Here is a 20,130-nt window from a genome sequence, read left to right as displayed (position 1 = left end):
CTTATATCATGTTGTGTACCTAAAACTGATACAGCACCATATGTTATATTTCAATAAAATAAATAAACATAAAAATAAATAAAATGCATCTCTTCTAAATGAAAAAAATAAAGCAGGATACACCACTGTATATCACAATGTAATTTTTCCTTTACTCTGGATATGCTTAAAACTTGCACTGAACATGGATATATTTAATGTGTTTCTTAAAGTTTTTCTTAGCATGGTATCATTTATATGAGGAACATTGGGTCTTGCCTTTTTTCTCTTAAAAAAAGGGGATCTTGTATCTGTTTGGTCTCAAATAAATTTAATCTGTTCTTCTGTATCTTTCAAAGAATGTAATAAATGGTAGATCTAAAATATAAGAACAAATATTTTAAGTAAAATAAAAAGCAAGTAAGAATGCCTCTGAATCACTTGCTTGCTTTCCTGATACATATTTTCATTATGAGTGTATTTACTTAATATATAGTATTTGTTCCCTTGATCCAAGATATTTCCAAAAGTCTTATCTCTAAAACCTTTAAAGGGGATTAAATCCTGAAGTTTAGAGACATTAAAACTAACTGAGCACATCTGCTTACTACCTCTCCTTACTAATTCTCCTCTCCTTACTAATTCTCCTATGTTTACTGATAGCCTAACGCTGCTGTATCAGCGGCGTCCACACTACGTTCAGACACTCTCCATAGGACTTCCTACCCTTTTTGGTCCTGAGTCTTAACTGTAAGTTCCTTACGGACAATAATCAACCACATGAAGCTTCTGACTGGTAACTGGGCTACTTCACATCATGCCAGGGAAGCTGATGAAAGCCTTGCCCATTAGGCCTATGCTTCGTCCTTTGGGCATATCCTGAATCACCTTCCTGAATGCCTTACTTACATGATTTTAGAGGCCTGATGTGTATTTTTCTATTTCAAATAGGGACATGAACGTGTTCAGGAAAACTTTTAGTTTCCTCATATTAGGTTTGAACTTCATAATTAAACATGGGGAAGAGCATGGATAACCCAGGACAACCAAACTGTCTGCCTCACTTGGACACTTAAATATTGAAAACTGGGTACCCTTCCTTTCTTAGAAAAGATTTAGGCCCATTTAAATTTACCTCCAAATTCTTTAAAGCACTAAATCTGTTTAATTCTTTTTGACCTATAGTTTAAAAAGGGAAAAGAAGAAACAAAACAAAAACACAGGCCTCCTACCTCAGGGTCCTTCCTCCAAAAGGAGTATTTATGATAACACTTGTAGATGTTTTCTTCCTCCTGCTTTTAATACTGACTGAATTTGGTGACAGAAATAGGCAATACTCTCTCATTTAGCATGGAAGAATTTTAAGGTTTAATTTTCAATTTTAAAAAAATGTGTGGGTATACACAACATACACACACACACATACACACACACACACACACACACATTCAGAATAATTTTTAAGAGTTTGCCCAATTGGATTTTGTATGGCTAAGACATAAGGGACATGCAAGAATTTTACAAGATTTAAAAACTCGAAGATATAATTATTATCTTTTACTGAATATTCCAAAAACCATACTAAACATTTAGACATAAGCAGAGACTGAAGTTCACCTTTCCTATGCATTGCAGGTTAAGCACATGCTTGAAAGACAAACACTGTTAGTAAAGCTCTGTGCACTGAGGTTAACAGGACTTGTGAAACCAACATTACCCAACCCTTCTACGTACAGATATAGCATGCTTGGGCTGCAGAATGGGCCCTGATACCTTTAGTTCTTTAAGCCCTTGCATGTATCTCCCTTCTACATCCTGTATCTGGTCCTTAAGGTCATAGATATCCTGCAGGACATAGGAATGAACCATTGCATAAAACCATGCACAAACATATCTCAAGTCTCAAAGATCCAGATGAAAATGTGAACTACTTTTGCATATTCCAGACTAAAAGCAGAGAAATCAAAGTACACAAGCATAACTGCCACTCCAAACCATGGAAGAGGGCAAACAGGTCAGGGTCTGTGGGGCTGGAGAAGGTCGGGAGTAATCAGCTAAAGTGTTCAATATTTTCTTGGCATTAACATGTGTTGAAACAGCTTTAGCAAAGGGGGGTGTATATGGAAAAAAATGTATAAATTATAATATTTTAACATGTAATATTAAAAATTTTATAAATCATTCAAATCATTTTTAACATAATGCTTCACCTAGAACTAGTAAAATGCAGTAAATTAATTATAAGCAGGAAATTTTAATGACTCATGCAAAAGTTTTTAAAACTGTAATAAATGGATACGACCAAAGTTGTCTTTTAATGACATGCTTACCAACCACAATTAATTTGGGAGAAAGTAAAGGGAAGGAAGTTCAACACCAACATTTTAAACATTATGTCAAATGAGAGTCTGTGCTGAGGATGCCATTTAAATGATGAGAAAAGAGCACCTGCTCCAAATGTTACCATAATCCTTAAAAGTAAAACAGGTCAAATTTTAAATGGAAAATACAGTTTTCCTTATACCTGACCCTGCTACATACAATCTACTCAGATACTTGATTTAAGGAGAAAATAACTGCTGTGGTTATTTTCCCTAAGTACCATTCTGCAATAGAGATAGGACCAATTCTCCAAGGACAGTGACATACACTTCCCCTGACCCTCTTCATTCCCTCCTTAGTAGGTTTGTCTGTCTTCTGCTCATGGATTCATTCAACAGACACACATCAAAGGGCTACAAGGAGCTGAGTGTGAGGATACAAAACTCTCACTTTCTTTAAAGAAGTCAAGTCATTCTCTTAAAGAAGCAATAAAAGGAAACAGCAAGCACAAGCTAAGCTGTGAGGCTGGAGAGCCTTGTCCTCCTGTGTTCTATCCCACTGAAGGCAAGAGTTTATCTTACTCAACTCTGCACCCCCAGCACCTATGCCTGGTACTTAGTAAGAGCTTGGTAAATACTGATATTTGCAAAGTCATGCCATATCGGCCAGGCGCAGCTCTCCTTCCTCCTGACTGCCACTGCTACAAACCTCGCCACCCTCTAACCACTGGCCTGCTTTTATAGGCTGCCCACCTCATAAGCCGGACTCCTGCTCCAACCCACCGACTATCTGACTCAGTACCCCAGTCCCCATCTCCTCCTCACTGTGTCAGCACCACGGAACCTCCACATTCGGCCCTCCTCCATCTGCACCCTAGGCATTCCTCTCGCCCACTCAGGCACTCTGCTCCTCAGTCACCCTCCCCTTCCTTTGCCTTCCTGTTCTCTACTGGCTCGAGTCAAGCAATGAAAATAATATTCAAGCCCACCTTTGAAAGAAAACACAACCTCTTAGCCTATCTCCATTGACCAATCAATTCCAGTATTCTCTTCAGAGCAAGTTTCCTGCACCTTCTTCCATCACAGTTTTGACTTCACTATTCAGCCACAGGGTACTGCTCCCCTCACCTCCAGTGCTTCCTCCAATCTGGGATCACTCTTTACGAATGCAAATCAGATACTCTCAACTCCCCTTTTTAATATCCCACAGTTGCCAGGGGAAAACCAAATGCATTCTAGGCTCCCATACCTGAGGCTCTGTGGACTGGGCCATGACTACTTCCCGGTCTGCCCCCTCACCCACCTCTCCTCCTCACTTCTCATCCTACCCTTGGGCAACTGTACTGTACAGAGAACCTTCTGGTTCTCTGAAGTTCTGAGAAAGGCTTTGCCCTTCAACTATGCCTGGTTCATTTGTATTCTTCCTTCATACCTTAGCTCAGAGTGTGTCTCCTCTGAAAAGCCTTTTGCTATCTCTTTTCCTAGTCCAACATAGCTGACCCATTTCTGAATTGCCTTAATAGCCCTATTCTGGCTATGACCTAGTATCACACAACTTGGTTTTCCTGGTTTCTATCAGTTTGTCTTCCCTATGAAACAGTGAACTCCTGAAGTTCACAGTGTGTTTTACAGCCTGAATCTCTGGGGCCAAGGGCTCAATAAATGTTGAGTGAATGAACGAATGAATGAATGCAGTTTTTATTACTACACTTCCCCCATTGCTCAAAAATAGCAGGTTCAGCAAATAGACATTCAAATACATTTTGAAAGTCCTCACTTTTTAAATAAAAAGGTTAATAAGACGGGGACTCAACCCAAGGGACTCAACTCCGGTATTTCTCTTATCCCAAATATCACTACACTGATCATGGAAAATTGAGAGATAACTATATTCAAGCAGCCAAATAATACCATAATGGCTCAAAAGACTAACAATTTCTAGAGTCTGATTCCTTGCATATCCATATATTTTCCATTTAAAATATGGCCAATTATTTCTGAGAGAATTACTTTACATACGTTAACAAGTTTTTTGGCATCTGTAAATTAGCAGAACTCATTCCAATATCATCAAATGTTCAGGAAAGAGAACAGAAAAATGAATTAACTAATCTCCTTCCTTTCAGACCTGAGTCACAGTCCTGAACTGTCTTTAATGATTTTTTTTAAAGAACTCATAGTCCTTTTCTTTTTACTAAGTCACATTAAATGTTAAATAGTTCCAGTATACTATACCACAAAGAAGCCAAAAAACAGTTTTGAAAAAGCAAACCGAAGACTGCAGTTTACCCGCAATTCACTTAATGAGGTGTCTGGATCTACTAAGCTGCTGGTGTCTCCACTCCCTCGTCTGGATGAGTTTCCACTTAGAGGGGTTGTTGCTGAAGCAGAATTCCGAGATGAAGGCTGGAGAAAGAGGAAGAGGACACATCTAAGTCTTCTTTCTGTCCAAATACGTTTGCCGTGAAAACTAAAAATGGGCTTGGGGTGCGATGTGGATGAGAATGTGCAGACAGTGTAGACTGCTGTGGGAAGAAGGTATCCAGAGAAGGGCCCAGGCATACTACGCATAATTTTGTTCACTTCAACACTTTACTGGAATCTGGAATTCATAATAACAAAGGAAATAGTTTGTGTGCAAGTTGTTTTCTAAGTTTATCTTTGCTATATCATAAACAACACGGGGGGGGGGGGTGAGCACATCAGATTAATTTAAAACAGTTCAGGACTTATAACTGGTATGCTGATTAGCAGTCCTACTGAGTTCCTGAAGCTGCTCCTTTAGAATCTTTTCTTTTTCTAATACTTGGATAGAGCTGGAAACAAAATTGGCAGCTCGAGCAAACTGTGCATCACTATGAATTTAGACTGCTAGTCCCACAGTTAGTTTAAATGTGAGATTATGCTACTGGATTAATAAATGACATGGACCTATGCTGTCCAATACAGCAGCCATTAGCCATGTGAGGCTACTTAGCATCTGACATACGGCTAGTGCAAACTGAGATTTTATTTTTAATTGTAAAATACATAACCAGATTTCAAAGGCTTTGCATGGAAAAAAAGAATGTAAAATATCTCATTAATACTTTTTCACATAGATTACACTGACATATTTGGGTTAAATAAAATATACTATTTAAATAAATTTTACCTATTTAACTGTTTTAATAAGGCTACTAGAAAATTTAAACTCAACATATATGTGGGGTACATTTGTGGCTTGCACTATATCTCTATCAGACAGAGCTGGTGTATCTTTTTTGGGTATAGCATGAAATTAATCCTGATAATTTCCCAAAGATGACTTTCTAAAAATATTCTAGAAGTTAGAGACTTTAACACAAAACAACTCTTAGAAAAGGGTTATTTTACCTCAAAAAAAAATTAAGTGGGGGGGGGACCTTCAGAGTTTGTCACCACCATTCCTAAAGACCCTTCATTTTCAGTGTTTAATGGCTTCTTCTCAGGATCAAATTCTAAGGAATGAAAATCGAAAGAGCAGCCAAAAGCTTAAGAAGTGACATTCAAGGAAATAAAATGCAGTGTCTTTTCTCTTCCCAGTGCTTCACATGATTCAACCTCAGAGGAATTTGGGGGGTCAAGGACAGGAAATAGATGAAGAAAGGAAGAGTAGCTCCACCAGTTCAAATGTAGTAAAATAATGAAATAGCAATAGAAATTAAGTTTAATTGACCTTGAGAATCTAATTCCCTTAGGAATTTATGTACTCACCCTTGTGTAATTTTCAGCATACTGTTTGTCAGATTTTTCATCCAACTAGAAAAGAACAGAAATAAAAATCAGTAAAAATACTTAGCATGCTGGGGGGTTTTGAGGAAAAAAAGAAGTGACCTCATTTGAGTTCTCCAAGCTCAACTGATGTTTGGGACCTAAAAGTAAACATATTGAAACTGAAATAAAAGTTGAGACACATAAGACAAAATGTCAAGAATTTTAATTCTTATCCTAAGGATGACATGCGATAAGCAAGCTGTCCTTATGCAGTTTAGAATTTGCAGATTTTCTTTTCATGGTATTTGAAACATGTTAAAGAAAAACATGTAAACTTGAGCTTTGGCAATACAAATATTAACACCAAAAAAAACCCTCGTACACATCAAAAGGAAAAGACTGATAAAATCAAAAGCCAAAAGCTTTATTATCTAAACATTATTAGGGCACAGAACACATAGATTAAGACGAGTACACTTGGCCAAAAAAGTTCAAATTTGATTAAAGCAAGTTAAATATATCATCAAAAAAGATTTCCCCCACAGCTCTTAAGGATTCAGTTCTTTGGCTTTTTTTGTTTTTTTGGGTTTTTTTTTACTTTTTTAAGCAATACATGCACATGTGTCAAAAATAAAAAAACAAACAAACAAAAAAACAGCACAAAAGGGTATGTGAAGTATAAACCTCTCTCCCTAATATACCACACCCAAACCTTCCAATTCTTCATCCAAGGGCAACCAGCCCCCATGTCTTTAACAAACGCTAAAGTTATGTCCCAAATATATTCTATATCTTCTTTTTCTCCTTACCAAGTTTCAGAGATTAAAGAAACTACCTCATTTTTCTTCTTGGCATTTATTACTCCCTAATCCCATGATATTTATTCACTTATTTATCATTTGATCTCTTTCTCTTTATCGTATGCTCTATGTCTCTATGATCATTTCTGCATTCCTAACATCAAAAATAGCACCTAGCATACAGAAGGACTCACAATTTGCTGGGCAAATGAGTAAATGAATCATACCCCATCCGTATTTACAGACTTACTTCATTTACTTTAACAACAGCATAGTGTCCTATCGTCTGGACACGTCTGGGCACACCATAAAGGAGTTATCCTATCTTCTGCAGATAGGATTAGTGTTTCTTTCATAAAGAGAGGTAACTTAGAGGTCTAATTCCAAACCCTGACCTTACAGCTGAGGAAAGAGAAATTCAAGAGGTGAAAGATTTTCCTCAAAATTGAACGACTTCTAAATGTCAGGGCTGAGTCCAGATCTCGGGTTTGTGAATCTTTAACCCTGTGTTCATATAATTTACCTGTATATACTGCCCCAATTACCATTAGGGGGAAAAAGTCACAGAGAGATTTAATTAAATGAAAATATACCAAGACTCCAACTCCTAGATCAACCCTCCCAGCCCAATCTAGAAAAAAGATTTAAAAACTTTCCTCAGTTAATTATTAAAACACAAGATGTCATTATTTCTGGCTCTATTCAGATCACTTCATTCTAACTTCCTCATATTTGAAAGTTTTTCTGTTCTTTTTCATTGCCCACATTTATCATGTTCATTTTTTTCCTCTCAGTGTTTATATAAAAGGTATTTACTTTATTCAGTAATATAAATACTATCTTAGACTTCGATCTTTTTGCTACTTTTTATTGTAATAATTTTAAAAAGGAATTGATTTTAGTTAACTTTGATTTTTTAAAAAATCACATATAAAATGTTTTTGAGAACAACCATTACAGTAGTTTTTAATACTGGCAATTATTGTCGCAAAAAGGAATAACCTTCCATCACATTTGTACTAGTAAACACAATGCCTGATACTTAGGAGTGTTATTCTTCAGAATCAAAGAAATACTGTATCTGAATAAAACAGCCATGTATTCCTCAGAGTATATCCCACCCCTCTTCTACTAATGAGTTAAAGAGAAAAGAAACATTCAGAAACACTCTTCTAGGTCTATCTGAAATCCTGGCTCAGAAAACGACCCCCCAAATCCACCTATTTTTCTTAACAGTCAACTTGGAATGATCTTACATTTCAGAAGCTGCATCACTGAACTAGTCCATCGCAATGTTGACTCTATTGCTTTCACTGTCTTCTGACAGACAGATCCCAACTGTCGCAACCCAAACTGATCATGCGCCAAACCTCAGGGATTGTTAAGGCAGCAAAAAATGCCAAGAGCAGCCATGCCGCAGTCCAGTCATTTGGGCTGCAGTGACTTGGCCAGAGACTCCAGTTCTCACTTCTTAGATTGTGTTATACTATGTGCTGTCTTCCATTTAGACAAAAAGCTACTTGAAACCTGCTGTTCTAAAAGCCCCAGTGCTCTCTCTAGCAGCCAGGAGCTCTGCACAACGGCTCTGCAATGACACACTAGTGTTCATAATGATGACCCAAAGTCTGCCAGATCCTGAAAAGGCTTTTCAATGGAATAACATTTAATCATGCTTAATATATTAAGGTATAAAATAGGGAAAGGTTGGTTTTCAGCTATAGGATGAGCAAGAGGATCTAATGCAAAACACGGTGACTACAGCTGATAAATAAAAAACTGTATAAATAACAGTGGAAAATATGATTATGTACTAATATATAAAACATTTCTAAGATTAGTAAGTGAGAAATCAGAAAACAAAGGCTGCATTTACGATATGGTCACAATTCTGTAAAACATGCAAATTAAACTGAGATAGAAACAATACTAAAAGTAAATCAAGTTGCTAAAAAAAAAAAAAAAAGTAAAAAAAAAAAAACCCTCAAAACAAAAAAATACTAAGCAAAGCTTCCCCTCCTCTGTCCCCCGCAAATATGGCCCTCGGGACTTAGTCATTAATGTTAACTATAGCTTACTATCCTCAAAAAGTTTCAAGTAAATATCATGTCATTGTATCCTTAAATAATTAAATAGGTAATTTTCCAATCAAGAAAAGGGCTTCTTTGATAGCTGGAACTTGGAAGTCAGCTAACAAGCTTGCAGTATTTCATATCAGTATTAATGTGAAAAGAAGAGCAAGGGAATCTGGGTGGCTCAGCTGGTTAAATGCTGGACTCTTAATTCCGGCTCATGTCATGATCTCAGGGTCTTGAGACAGAGCCCCATATCCAGCTTCCTGCTTAGTAGGGAGTCTGCTGGAGATGCTATCTCCTTCTTCCTCCCCCTCCCTCCCTGTCCCCCCTGCTGGCACACACTCCTGTATGCACACTGTCTCTCTAATAAACAAATTAAAAGAAAAGAAGAGCACATGGTAGCAGACTTTATATTCCAATTTGAATGCTTAAGAGTTCAAAAGTAGTATTTTCCTAAAGGATTTCAAATTATAATACTAGTAAACAAAACCTTAAATATAATCTTTCCCACATTTCAGTGATAAATGCTTTTGCCTTATTTATGTCTGGGACATCTGAAAATGCTTTGCTCTTGACATTAGAGATTATGAATTGTTTCTCTTTAAATCTAAACTCCTTAAATATTTGTTGAAATTAGTACATGTGAGAAGTATTTCTTAGAATACATAACTTGTCAAATCCTTGAAACTCCTTGTTTCTTCTTAAAAGAAAGATGTTTATTTATTCTCTGGTTAAAAGGCCCTTTGAACTTCATTTCAGCATACGGCTACTTAGTTTGACAGATAACTTTACGTTACTAAAATGGTAAAACACAATTGAACCTTTTATATTGAAATAGAAAATTCTAGTTGTAAATACATTTTGAATATGTGATTTAAAAGAGTTGTTTAGAGGGGTGCCTCAGTGGCTCAGCTGAGTAAGCATCTGCCTCTTGATTTTGGCTCAGGTCATGATCTCGGGATCATGAGATCAAGCCTCAGGTCAGGCTCTACAGTGGAAGAGTATGGAGCTGGCTTAAAATTCTCTTTACCCCTCTCCCCTCCCCTTTTTAAAAAGAGTTGTTTAGAAATAAAGACTTGTATCTTGTTCTCATTATACTTTTTTTTCTTAAAAGGATATCAGAGATTTGAGGGCCCCTGGGTGGCTCAGTCGGTTAAGCATCTGCCTTCTGCTCAAGTCATCATCCCAGAGTCCTGGGATTGAGTTCCACATCTGGCTTCCTGCTCAGCAGGGAGTCTGCTTCTCCCTCTCCCTCTACCCCTCCCCCTTGTTCGTGGTGTGTGTGTGTGTGTGTGTCTCTCTCTCACTATCTCTCGCTCTCTCAAATAAATAAAATCTTTAAAAAATTAAAAAAGAATATCAGAGACCTGATATAATTGAGCTATGCATATCTGATGTATATAACTTTCAGCATGCAGCACCCATTCTGCCAACTGTAACAGTAAATCTAATGTAATATATATGATCAGAAGATAAAGGTATTCATATTAAGGCATTTGAATTAACTTAATGTATTTATAGTTTCATTTAATATAGTTATTGGAGTCTAATCCTCTAACTTCTAATGTTACATATGGATGTGATAATATGATCAAAAATTCTATCTGATGGTTAAAAAAGAAAAACAACCAGAAAAGTGAAGACTGATTCTCTAACCACAGAAGGGAAGGGAGCAATTAATTTTAATAATCTCCTAAAGCAAAAATGGCTGAGGATTCCATTCAGAAATGGTCTATTAACAATCAGTAAAATGAAAGCACATTTACATCCTTTTCCCCAGCCTGATGGATGGGACAAAGGAACAGTGCACAAGAAAAGACCAGAGGCTAGAGCAATCATAAAAACTGTATAATGAGTTTTGCCAAATCTGGGCCGGGCACCCTTTTACAGCACTCCTAGTTCAGAAGTTATAAATGCAGCAGAATGTATACATACGTCTGATCCACAATGGGGAAGCCTAAAAGTGTCTTTTAAAATTTTGAATTCATTGTCAGCATTTTAAAATCAGGATATTTCACATAAAAATGCAAATTCCCTAGCTTATCATATCAAAAAGTGGTGTGGGGGTGATCTTACCAACATCAAGTCCACTTTCCATTTATCTACAATGAGCTGCATGGTTACCCTTTAAAAGAAATATTAGAAAAAATTCTTGCTCTAGAGAGGGGAACAGCAAATATTTAGGCTTTGCCATAGGACAAAATTAAGGATATCATATAGGTACTTAGATAATCATGAAAAATATATATATATAAACCATTAGCTCACAGGCTATAAAATAAGAGGGTGCTGGCCAGATTTGCCAACCACTGCTCTAGAGAGTCTTTTAGGTTATAAGGTGTACAGCGTGATGCTTTGATATAATGATGCATATATATCAAATCGTCAAGTTATACACCTTAAATATGTATACTTTTTATTTAAAGATATGTAAATAAACCAAAATAACTATCTGGGTAAAGAAAAGAGTTATATTAAATTAGCAGAAGCAGGGAGACTTTTTTTTAAACTATCAAGCTTCTCACTGCTGTGTAGTTACTAAAATAAATTGCCAAGAAATACATGTAAGGAGGACAGAACCACCATCACAAATTAAAGGGTAACAGAATTCAAAGTTTTTAAGAAAAATGAGGTATATAAAATAAATTAAATTGTTTATATCTACCCAAAAAAAGGTTGCTAAGCAAATCATTAAAATGAGCAATATTTCAGGGGAAAGACTTAGGAGCCAATCTTCCAACTCAGTATGCAGATTCCCTGATCTGACAGAGGGCAAGACAGGGCTGCTATACAGCCAGGTTTGGGACCCAACAATCTGGAATACTTAAGGACCACAATTAAAATTATTTTCCAGATCAAAGTCATTCAAAACTAGCTATTTAAATATAACCAGCAATGTGCTAAATATAAATAATATCTCTTCATTCAAAAACTAACTTTTTGGCTAGGAAACATTGTCTCTCACCTGCTTCAAAGTGCTTGAAAATCAGACAGCACTGGTCTATGGGCAAAACAGAACTAATCCCAGCAAAGGATAGGAGGTGTCAAAGAGAAAAAGAGGCTATTAGATCAGGCAGAGGGGTATCTGCTGGTTGGAGTTCCTTCATTAAGAGAAATGCCTCGAGGCATCTCTACTGGACAATCTTTCCTAAATTTAGTTCCCAATAAATGTGAAAGCAATGGACAGGCATTTCTTCAAGATAATGTCATAGCCCAAATGTTTAAAATCTATTCAGATTCTTCCCAGTTACCGTAAATTAGTGATACTTTACTAAATAGTATCTTCTATTGTTCAACCTTCAAAATCTGCCTAGTACTTTATATACTCACCGAAATAAAAAGGGAAGAAAAATTTTAAGGCAGATCAGGAATATCTATATATGGGCTAGGTATTAGGTTTTAAGGAATCATTTTTATTTTTATTAGGTATGATAATGGTAGAGTGAACATGAAAAAGAAATTCTCAATTAGAGATGTATACTGAACTACTGGGAAATACCATGGATCTGCTTTAAAATAATTCAAAAGAAAAGAAAGAGGAAAAGAAAGAGATGAAGCAAAACTGGCAGAACACTGGCAGTTGTTGGAGCTGCTGATGGGTTCTACAGGGGAAAATTTTCACAGAAAAGTTTTGTGTTTTTTTTTTAAATCGGAGCATATCAGTATATACATTCCAAAACAAAACAAATAACTATATTTTAGGTTACTGTATTCCAATAAAAATTAAAGCAGCAAATTAAGATCCTAACTTTCAAATAGCTAATGTATTAGCCATTAGTCACAAGGCAGAGACACCACAACCACTCCCATGCAAGACACTCACATTGGTCAAATCGGGGATACTGACGTCATCCACCTCAGAGACTACACTCCCCCTACGATTGGAGCGACTAAAATAATCGGCGGTAGAAACCTTTCAATCAGAAAAAATGACATGCTTTAAAGGTTAAGAAACGAGAGAGGAAAAGGATAAGAACAATGGCATGCAAGGGGAAAAAATACTGTTTTGGTGCTTGAATCACGCGATGAGGAAACCGCTGCAATGAACCTACTCAAAAAAGTAGAAAAGAAATGTAAAGGGGGTCCTAAAGGAAATCACAGCTCCCTAAAACAAGCCTTTGTGCACTTAACTCAAGCTGTAGCTCACAGAGATCATGTAATGGCTGAGGGCCAGCCAAGGCTCCCATGTTGAGCACTTGCATCATCCTCACTAAGACAGTACTGACCTAAAGCCTCTACCATATTTCAAAAACGTACAGTGCACCATAGCTCTCAACTCTGTTAAGCATATATATGCTCAACACAGCGTTCTTCGCAGGTTATTTACAGCACCTTTTGCCCAATTTCTACACTTCCCTCTTTTTCATATTCCTCAAGACCAGGATCTGTGGGGCAAAATAATGGAAGAACTACACTAGCCCCTTTCTAGTTCCCCTAATCAGTCTTTTCCCACCTGAGACTTTGTCACTGGCCTAGAAAGCTCTTCTCTGGCTCTTCAAGCAGCTGGCTCCTCCCATTTCAAGTCCAGCTCAAAGGTCACTTCCCTTGGGGAAGCCTTCTCTGGCCATCCCATCCAAAGGGAGGCACACCTGCACATGCATCCCTCAATGTGCCCCATCCTATCACCTGTTTTTCTCTTCACACTCCCTGGGGTTACTTCACTTTTCTTCCTTTGTTTACTTGTTTATTTTCTATTTCTTTCACTAGGATATAAGCTCCATGAAGTCAGAAATCCAGTATGTCTAGCCTACCATATTATTCCCAGCACTTAATACAGTGCCTCACATGTAACAGGTACTCCATAAACATTTGTCAAATTAATAAGGAGTATTTTTTACCTCACTCATCAGACTTCCTTACCTCAGCTCTGTCTGATTACCTTATTTAAAAACTTTTCCCTTCCAGGAAGGGAATCTGGAAGTCCATCCAGAGACAAAGAAGGCTTACAAGTGTGAAGTTTTGCTAAGGGCTAGTGCAGTCAAGCAACAGTATTTTTATTTATAGTAATTATAATACAACTTAGATTTAGATAACCTACCATTTTACTGGTTCCTACTGTCTCAAGAATTTTGTAGTTATTCTCCATATAGTAATTCATTTAATGCATATATATTAAGTTTACCTACAAGGACAATTATTAAGATCCCCATTACAAATAAACTGCCACTAATGCAACTAACAGGTTATAGAAGTGGCTCAAACCCAGGCATCATTTCTTTAAAGTCCCTGCCTGCCCTTTCCACTCCATCACTCTCCAAAGGGCTTTCAGGTGTTCTGGCTTGTTTTTTCTCCTTCAGCTCTGAGGATGAGCATTAACTGGCTCACCAATGGACCACAACTGCCTTAATTAGATCACTGCATTTTTGGCAACAAATCTCACAAACACTTGGTGTTCCCCTTTCCTAGGAAATCTTCAGGTTTACAGTCGTTCACAAAACATGGCTCTTTTCTAGCTCTAAGCTGACATATCATCCTTATCAATGTAATTTTCAAGGCAATTCTCAAATATAGCAAAAACGTCATCAGCTCTTTGAAAAACTTCCAACATCATCAAAAGAATAATCTGAAATTACATAATTTGTATTTTGATGTAGCTATTTATTGCTTCTACAATTATGATGATAGTTGCATTTTTAACCAGAATTTTTTACCAGGATTTCTAAATTTTGCCATCAATGACGCTTAAAAAGTTCTCAGGTCCTAAAAGATGTATAAACTATAAATAATACATCTCAAATTCACAGTGAAGAAAGCAACTGATGGTAACATGATCTGTAATCCATAGTTACAAGTTTTATGCAAAGCAGAGCATTCATTTTGCTGGAGAAACGATTTTGTTTCTGGTGAACTGTGCACATAAGTGCATGCACATAAAACGGCAACAAAGAATAAAAAGTGAAAAATCTTTCAAATACACAAAGACCAGCACCTAAGAGGTGTAAAGAGGCAAGTTACTGATGAAAGCTTCCATAGCCCACAGAGAATACATATTCACAGGGACACATTTTTGAAGGCAAATTATTCATATAAGCTAAATTTGAGGAAACTGCTCATTTTTGTCAAATGCAAATTTCACTTTCCAGTAGAGTTCATGGGATCACATATAGGGGGGCAATTTAAAAACTTATAAGTGTATGAGTTTGCATACAAACCACGCTCACCACACTGTCCCTTCGCCCACGACTGGCGCGACCAGAAGACGCAATGCTTGCAGTGTCATCGTCGGGAAACTACAGATATTAAAAGCAGATAATGAAAAACATGTGATGTCACTACAGGTCTTACCTGGCTGTAAGCACATTAGGCAAGGTTTGGGGAAGCATGCAATTACTCTCCATGAGCCTATCGCTGGCACCAGCTATTGTGCACCGTCAGACAGAAAAGTGGCTTCGAAGTGTAATAAACCATCATTGAAAACCATATGGTATTTCCAAAAAGCACACAGAATAAAATACTACTTTATCTTTTATTTAAGTCACAGAAAAAAGAGGACAGGACTGGAGGGCTAGGGCATAAATAGACCAACAAAAAACAGCTAGGGATTTCATGCTTTTTAACCACTAGGCCCTCTGGGAAGCCCATCAGGGGGTCAACAAGTATACTTAGTGCTTAAGTTTGGGAGAGAAAAATATAAGAATATCTTCAAGTGAAGTACGTCAAACACAGAATTTCCTACCAGCAAGGACTGAAATGATGATTCTTATTTTCCTTTATTCATTCCTATGCAACGGGTGGAGATATTTCTAACATCACCCTAGAGTTTTCTTCCTATTTCATGAGCAGCAGGAGGCTCATCTTCCATGTGTATAGGTTACCTCCATTCTGACATCACTGAGGAACCATTCTGGCATCACCAAGATATAACTTTTAACCCAACTTGCAAATGAAATAACATGTAGCCAGCACACAAGGACAAGGTTCTACACTTGACTGAAAATGTATTACCACGATTTTATTGGCAAGGGGCCATAACATTGGTCTATTAAAAATGCTACCGGGTCCAAGGATCGCCAAGTGGAATTTTATTACAGAGTGAGGTAAAAGTAAACTTCCTACTTATATCAAAAAGCCTTTATCTCCTAAACATTCCTGTGTACATTTTCGTTAAGAATAGGAGTGGAATTCTTGAGAAGTGCCTCTTGGAAATGGCAGAAGAACTGAGCCCAATATGTATATAAAAGAAAACCCATTTTGGCTCACCTATTCCACTCCACAAAGCAATCTGTATTGACCACTAAGAATATGCTTTAATAATTTCTCCTATTTTGACACTGTCAAGAATAACAAAGTAGTTCCTAAAGTCAACATTTGCCATTGGAAATGTAAATTAGTACAGTCTTCTTGGTGGGCAATATGGCAATATGCCATCATAATTTAAACATATATACATCATTTATTTATTTTTTGACCCCCATCATTTAATGATTAGCAATTTACTTTATATAAGATCTACTCATAAGTACACAAAAATATACTTATATATGAAAGTCCACTATGCAAGTGTTTGCTGTAGCAAAAATCTAGCAACCTAAATATCCATCAACAGGGAGTGGAAAATACAAGCTTCCAGTTATATAATGATCAAGTGACGAGGACAAAAGCTACAGCATAGAGAATCTAGTCAATGGCACTGTAATCACATTGTATGGCGACAGATGGAAGCTACGCTTGTGGGGAGCACAGCATAATACAGAGTTGTCAAATCACTATGTTGTACACCTGAAACTAATGTAACCACCTTGTGTGTCAACTATACTTCAATTTAAAAACAAAAAATCAAGGGGCGCCTGGGTGGCTCAGTGGGTTAAAGCCGCTGCCTTCGGCTCAGGTTATGATCCCAGCGTCCTGGGATCGAGCCCCGCATCGGGCTCTCTGCTCAGTGGGGAGCCTGCTTTCTCCCTTCTCTCTCTGCCTGCCTCTCTGCCTACTTGTGATCTGTCTGTCAAATAAATAAATAAAATCTTTAAAAAAAAATAAAAATAAAAACAAAAAATCAAAATAATACCTACCAAAAAATTAATATATCTGAGAAATCCTGAAAAAGAAATGTACATCCCATATACTAGTGGGATAATATACTGCCACTAAAAAGAATGTGCTGACACAAAACTATCTCCAAAACGCATTCAGTAGAAAAGGAGACATATGGAAAGGGTCAGGAGACTTTTACTTTGGACTTTTCTTAAGCTAATATTACTTTTATAACTTAAAAAAATGTTTTAACGTTCCAGAAAGATTAGGTGATTAGAATTGTCCCAGTTTTGTCTTTTACGTAAATAGTTTTTTAAAGCTGGCTTGTTTTATTACTTCTCCTTTCACTCCATTGACTGAAGTGCTGGCAAGTGAAATGGCTCAATGCAGGAAGCCAAGACGGAAAGGAGAAACATAGGACAATCAACCCGTATAGTGAGTTATCACCACTGAAAAGATAAGAAGTTCACATAAAAAACAATACACATTTTTTAAAACTTCTAAAGGCACTGAAATTTCATTTCAGAAATTATGTGCTAAGTCACATTCACACAGTAAACACCATTTAGGAAAAATTAGTATACTTGAGGAAAATGATAATCCATGCCAAGAGAGTGAACACACATTCTTAATATTCCAAATTGTGAACACAGATTAAGGAAACAACCCGAAGTATCTAAAAAGCATGCAAAGAGACCAGACAGCTCACCACGGGACTGCTTTGGGCCGAACTTGTTCTTGATGAGTAATAACTGTATTCAGATGGCTATAAAGTTTCCAAGAAGAAAGGTTTTACAATAATGGCCAGCTCCTTTTCCTGCTGGGGGAATACATTTGTGACCCTGGATCTAAGTGGCCACTGGCTCCCGGGGAGAAGCTGACTGTTACTCCCAGGTCTGGAACTCTACCTCAGTCCCAACCCTCCAGATCCAGCGGCCCTCGGCTGGAGGGTGAGGAGGGGAAGGGGACGCCCTGAGGAGCACTGCTCCCATCCTCTTCCTCAGGGACTAATGAACCCAAAAAGAGGTTTTCCACCTATATTCCCTTCATACTGTGAGCCATGATTTCCAGCAGGCAGTTCCTCACAACTAGGTGAGAGTCACAACTGGTTAGCTCATGGGTCACAGCTTATAGAGCAATTGCAGGTCAGATTAAATGACTTTTTCTTTGTAAGTAAACTGTGCCCACCTACACACGCAACTCCCATCACCTCCCCCTGTTTGGACTTACAGTTCGAGACCCATAAGGGTTATATAATCCACCATCATACAATGACACCTAAAGAACAGAGGAAATACCACTCATCTATTTATTCAGGCATCAAAGTTGTTTTGGAAAATGTCACAACTTCTTCACAGTACTCAGTTCCAAAAAAGCATTGTAGAATGGTGTGTCAGGTGAGGACACTCACTGATTGCATAAAGTCCTACATCAGTCCCAAAACTTCAAACTCATACTTCATTTAAAAAGCACCATTACAGTATTTCTTTTCATCATCATGTTATGAAACTAGGAGAAGGAACATTTACAAATTTATTCTCTCAAAAGAGCGAAATGAACAAAAATGGAAAGTGAGGGACACAAAGCATTTTGCCACTGGCACAATAAAATGAAACTATAAAGCCTCATATTGCCAGTCTACTAGAACAGGCCACAGCACAACAAAGCAACAGCCTGAAAGCAACCAGCTCACAACTCGCACATTACACAGAGATAACGGCTTTTGCTTTCTAGTCAGCTTGCTTTATTAGACAGAGCCTAGTATTAACATGGCCAAACCACAGTTGTCCCAAAGAAAAATATGACATCTGTGCACGGGCAACCATTTCACAAAGTATAAAGCGTAGTGGGGCCCATGCAAGTTTGTCTTCTCTATAGGAAACCAACTGTAAGCAAGGGCCTACCAACGGCCAGCAGTATCTGGAAAATAAGGCTGTTTTTTTTTTCTTACTACCCTAAAGGTTCGCATTTTAAGCACTGGCAGCACATTCTGCAGTGTACACAGCATTAAAGCCATGTGTCCTTGACTATTTTGTAGGAAAGCTGTCAAGCCAGGGTCAGCACCATGACAGTGGCTCCACCAGGAGTACACACGTTGGAAGAGAAAAATACAAACCAGACTGGTACTTCTCAGCAGACCAGAATTTGCAGTAGAAGAGGCCTATGAAAAAAGCGCATGATTTAACCCAAAGAAAAGCAACCGGTAGCTCTGACGGCAACATGCTTCTCAGAAAGTACTAACCCTGGTACTCTTTGATGTCGCCAGAGGGTCACTACACAGAGAGGAAGACTGTTAAGAAACAAAAACAAAACAGAACCAGATAATTCAGCAAAAGGAGACTTGGTCTCTCCATCATGAGAGCAGAAGCTATTTATTCTATACTCCATCATAATTCATTAGCATTTCCTGAGTGCTAAATGTAGTTAAGTAACATGAAAGGTGAGAAAAACTTAGCCATTAGAAATCTTTTTGAATACCCATTTTAAGGGATGAAAGAAACATCTGGAAAAGTTTTCTATAAATGTGTTTTAAGTCCTACTGGGTTTTCAATAATAATGCTAGGAGATAAGGTGGCAACCTAAGAAAATACTCAAGAAAAGAGGCCGTGGCACGGGGAGTACGGAGGTCAGCGGCCACACCCGGGTCACCAGCAGCTCCTGGGACACGTTTGAGACCTCACGGCATACTCCTAATGAGCTTGGCCTGGTTGCTGAGGAAGCAGGTAAATGACCTCCAAGTTATCACTACAAGTACTCTTTTCCAAATAGATTAGAAACCCTCTATTTCAAAACAGGCCGTAGACAAAGTGTCTTAGTTTAACCAGAAAAAATATACTTGTCACAATGAATCCAAGGCACTAACAAGGCACAGCATTTTTAAAAATGGACTTAAACCTTTCTTTTTCTGCTGTCATTTGAAAATAATTTTCAACTCTTTTTTCCAAGCCCATCAGACAGGGCAAATAAGAATATCTAGGTTGTATGTGCAGGTTTTGACAACTGAATTCTTTTCTATGTACTACATGCCACACATATTTCTGTTTCAAATGTATGATGTGTCAAACATCTTGAAAAAACAAGGATTCTAACATTAAACAAATAATTATATTCTTCTCATCCCAATTACACTTTAAATTTTTACATATAAGCTTTTATTAAAAGGCCATCCACCGATGTGCAGTGATGCCTACGACTTATTCTGAAATGCATCCCTCCAAAAAAGATGAATCAATGGATGGATAGATGGAAAGA

At 37.5% G+C, this 20,130-nt stretch overlaps 1 protein-coding gene across 3 annotated transcripts in view; it reads right to left on the bottom strand.

Annotated features, from left to right (window-relative positions):
• LRRFIP2 (LRR binding FLII interacting protein 2) overlaps nt 1-20,130 on the bottom strand; it is a 106,296-nt gene that overhangs the window by 30,549 nt on the left and 55,617 nt on the right. For 2 of the 3 annotated variants that reach the window (XM_080807398.1, XM_080807397.1), the window contains 3 exons: nt 6,036-6,080; nt 4,590-4,706; nt 1,753-1,824 (listed from right to left, as the gene is read on the bottom strand). In XM_080807398.1, the coding sequence (XP_080663524.1) occupies nt 1,753-1,824; nt 4,590-4,706; nt 6,036-6,080 (234 nt within the window). Of the gene's footprint in view, nt 1-1,752; nt 1,825-4,589; nt 4,707-6,035; nt 6,081-12,730; nt 12,821-15,068; nt 15,138-17,587; nt 17,645-18,108; nt 18,157-18,994; nt 19,040-19,120; nt 19,169-20,130 lie in introns of all 3 variants that reach the window. The other variant, XM_080807396.1, reaches the window with a different exon arrangement.

This window comes from Martes martes (genome assembly GCF_963455335.1).
Source record: "Martes martes genome assembly, chromosome: 1".
Taxonomy (NCBI): Eukaryota; Metazoa; Chordata; class Mammalia; order Carnivora; family Mustelidae; genus Martes; species Martes martes.
The sequence above is the reverse complement of the archived record's forward strand: the minus strand, read 5'-3'. Positions and strand labels throughout refer to the sequence as shown.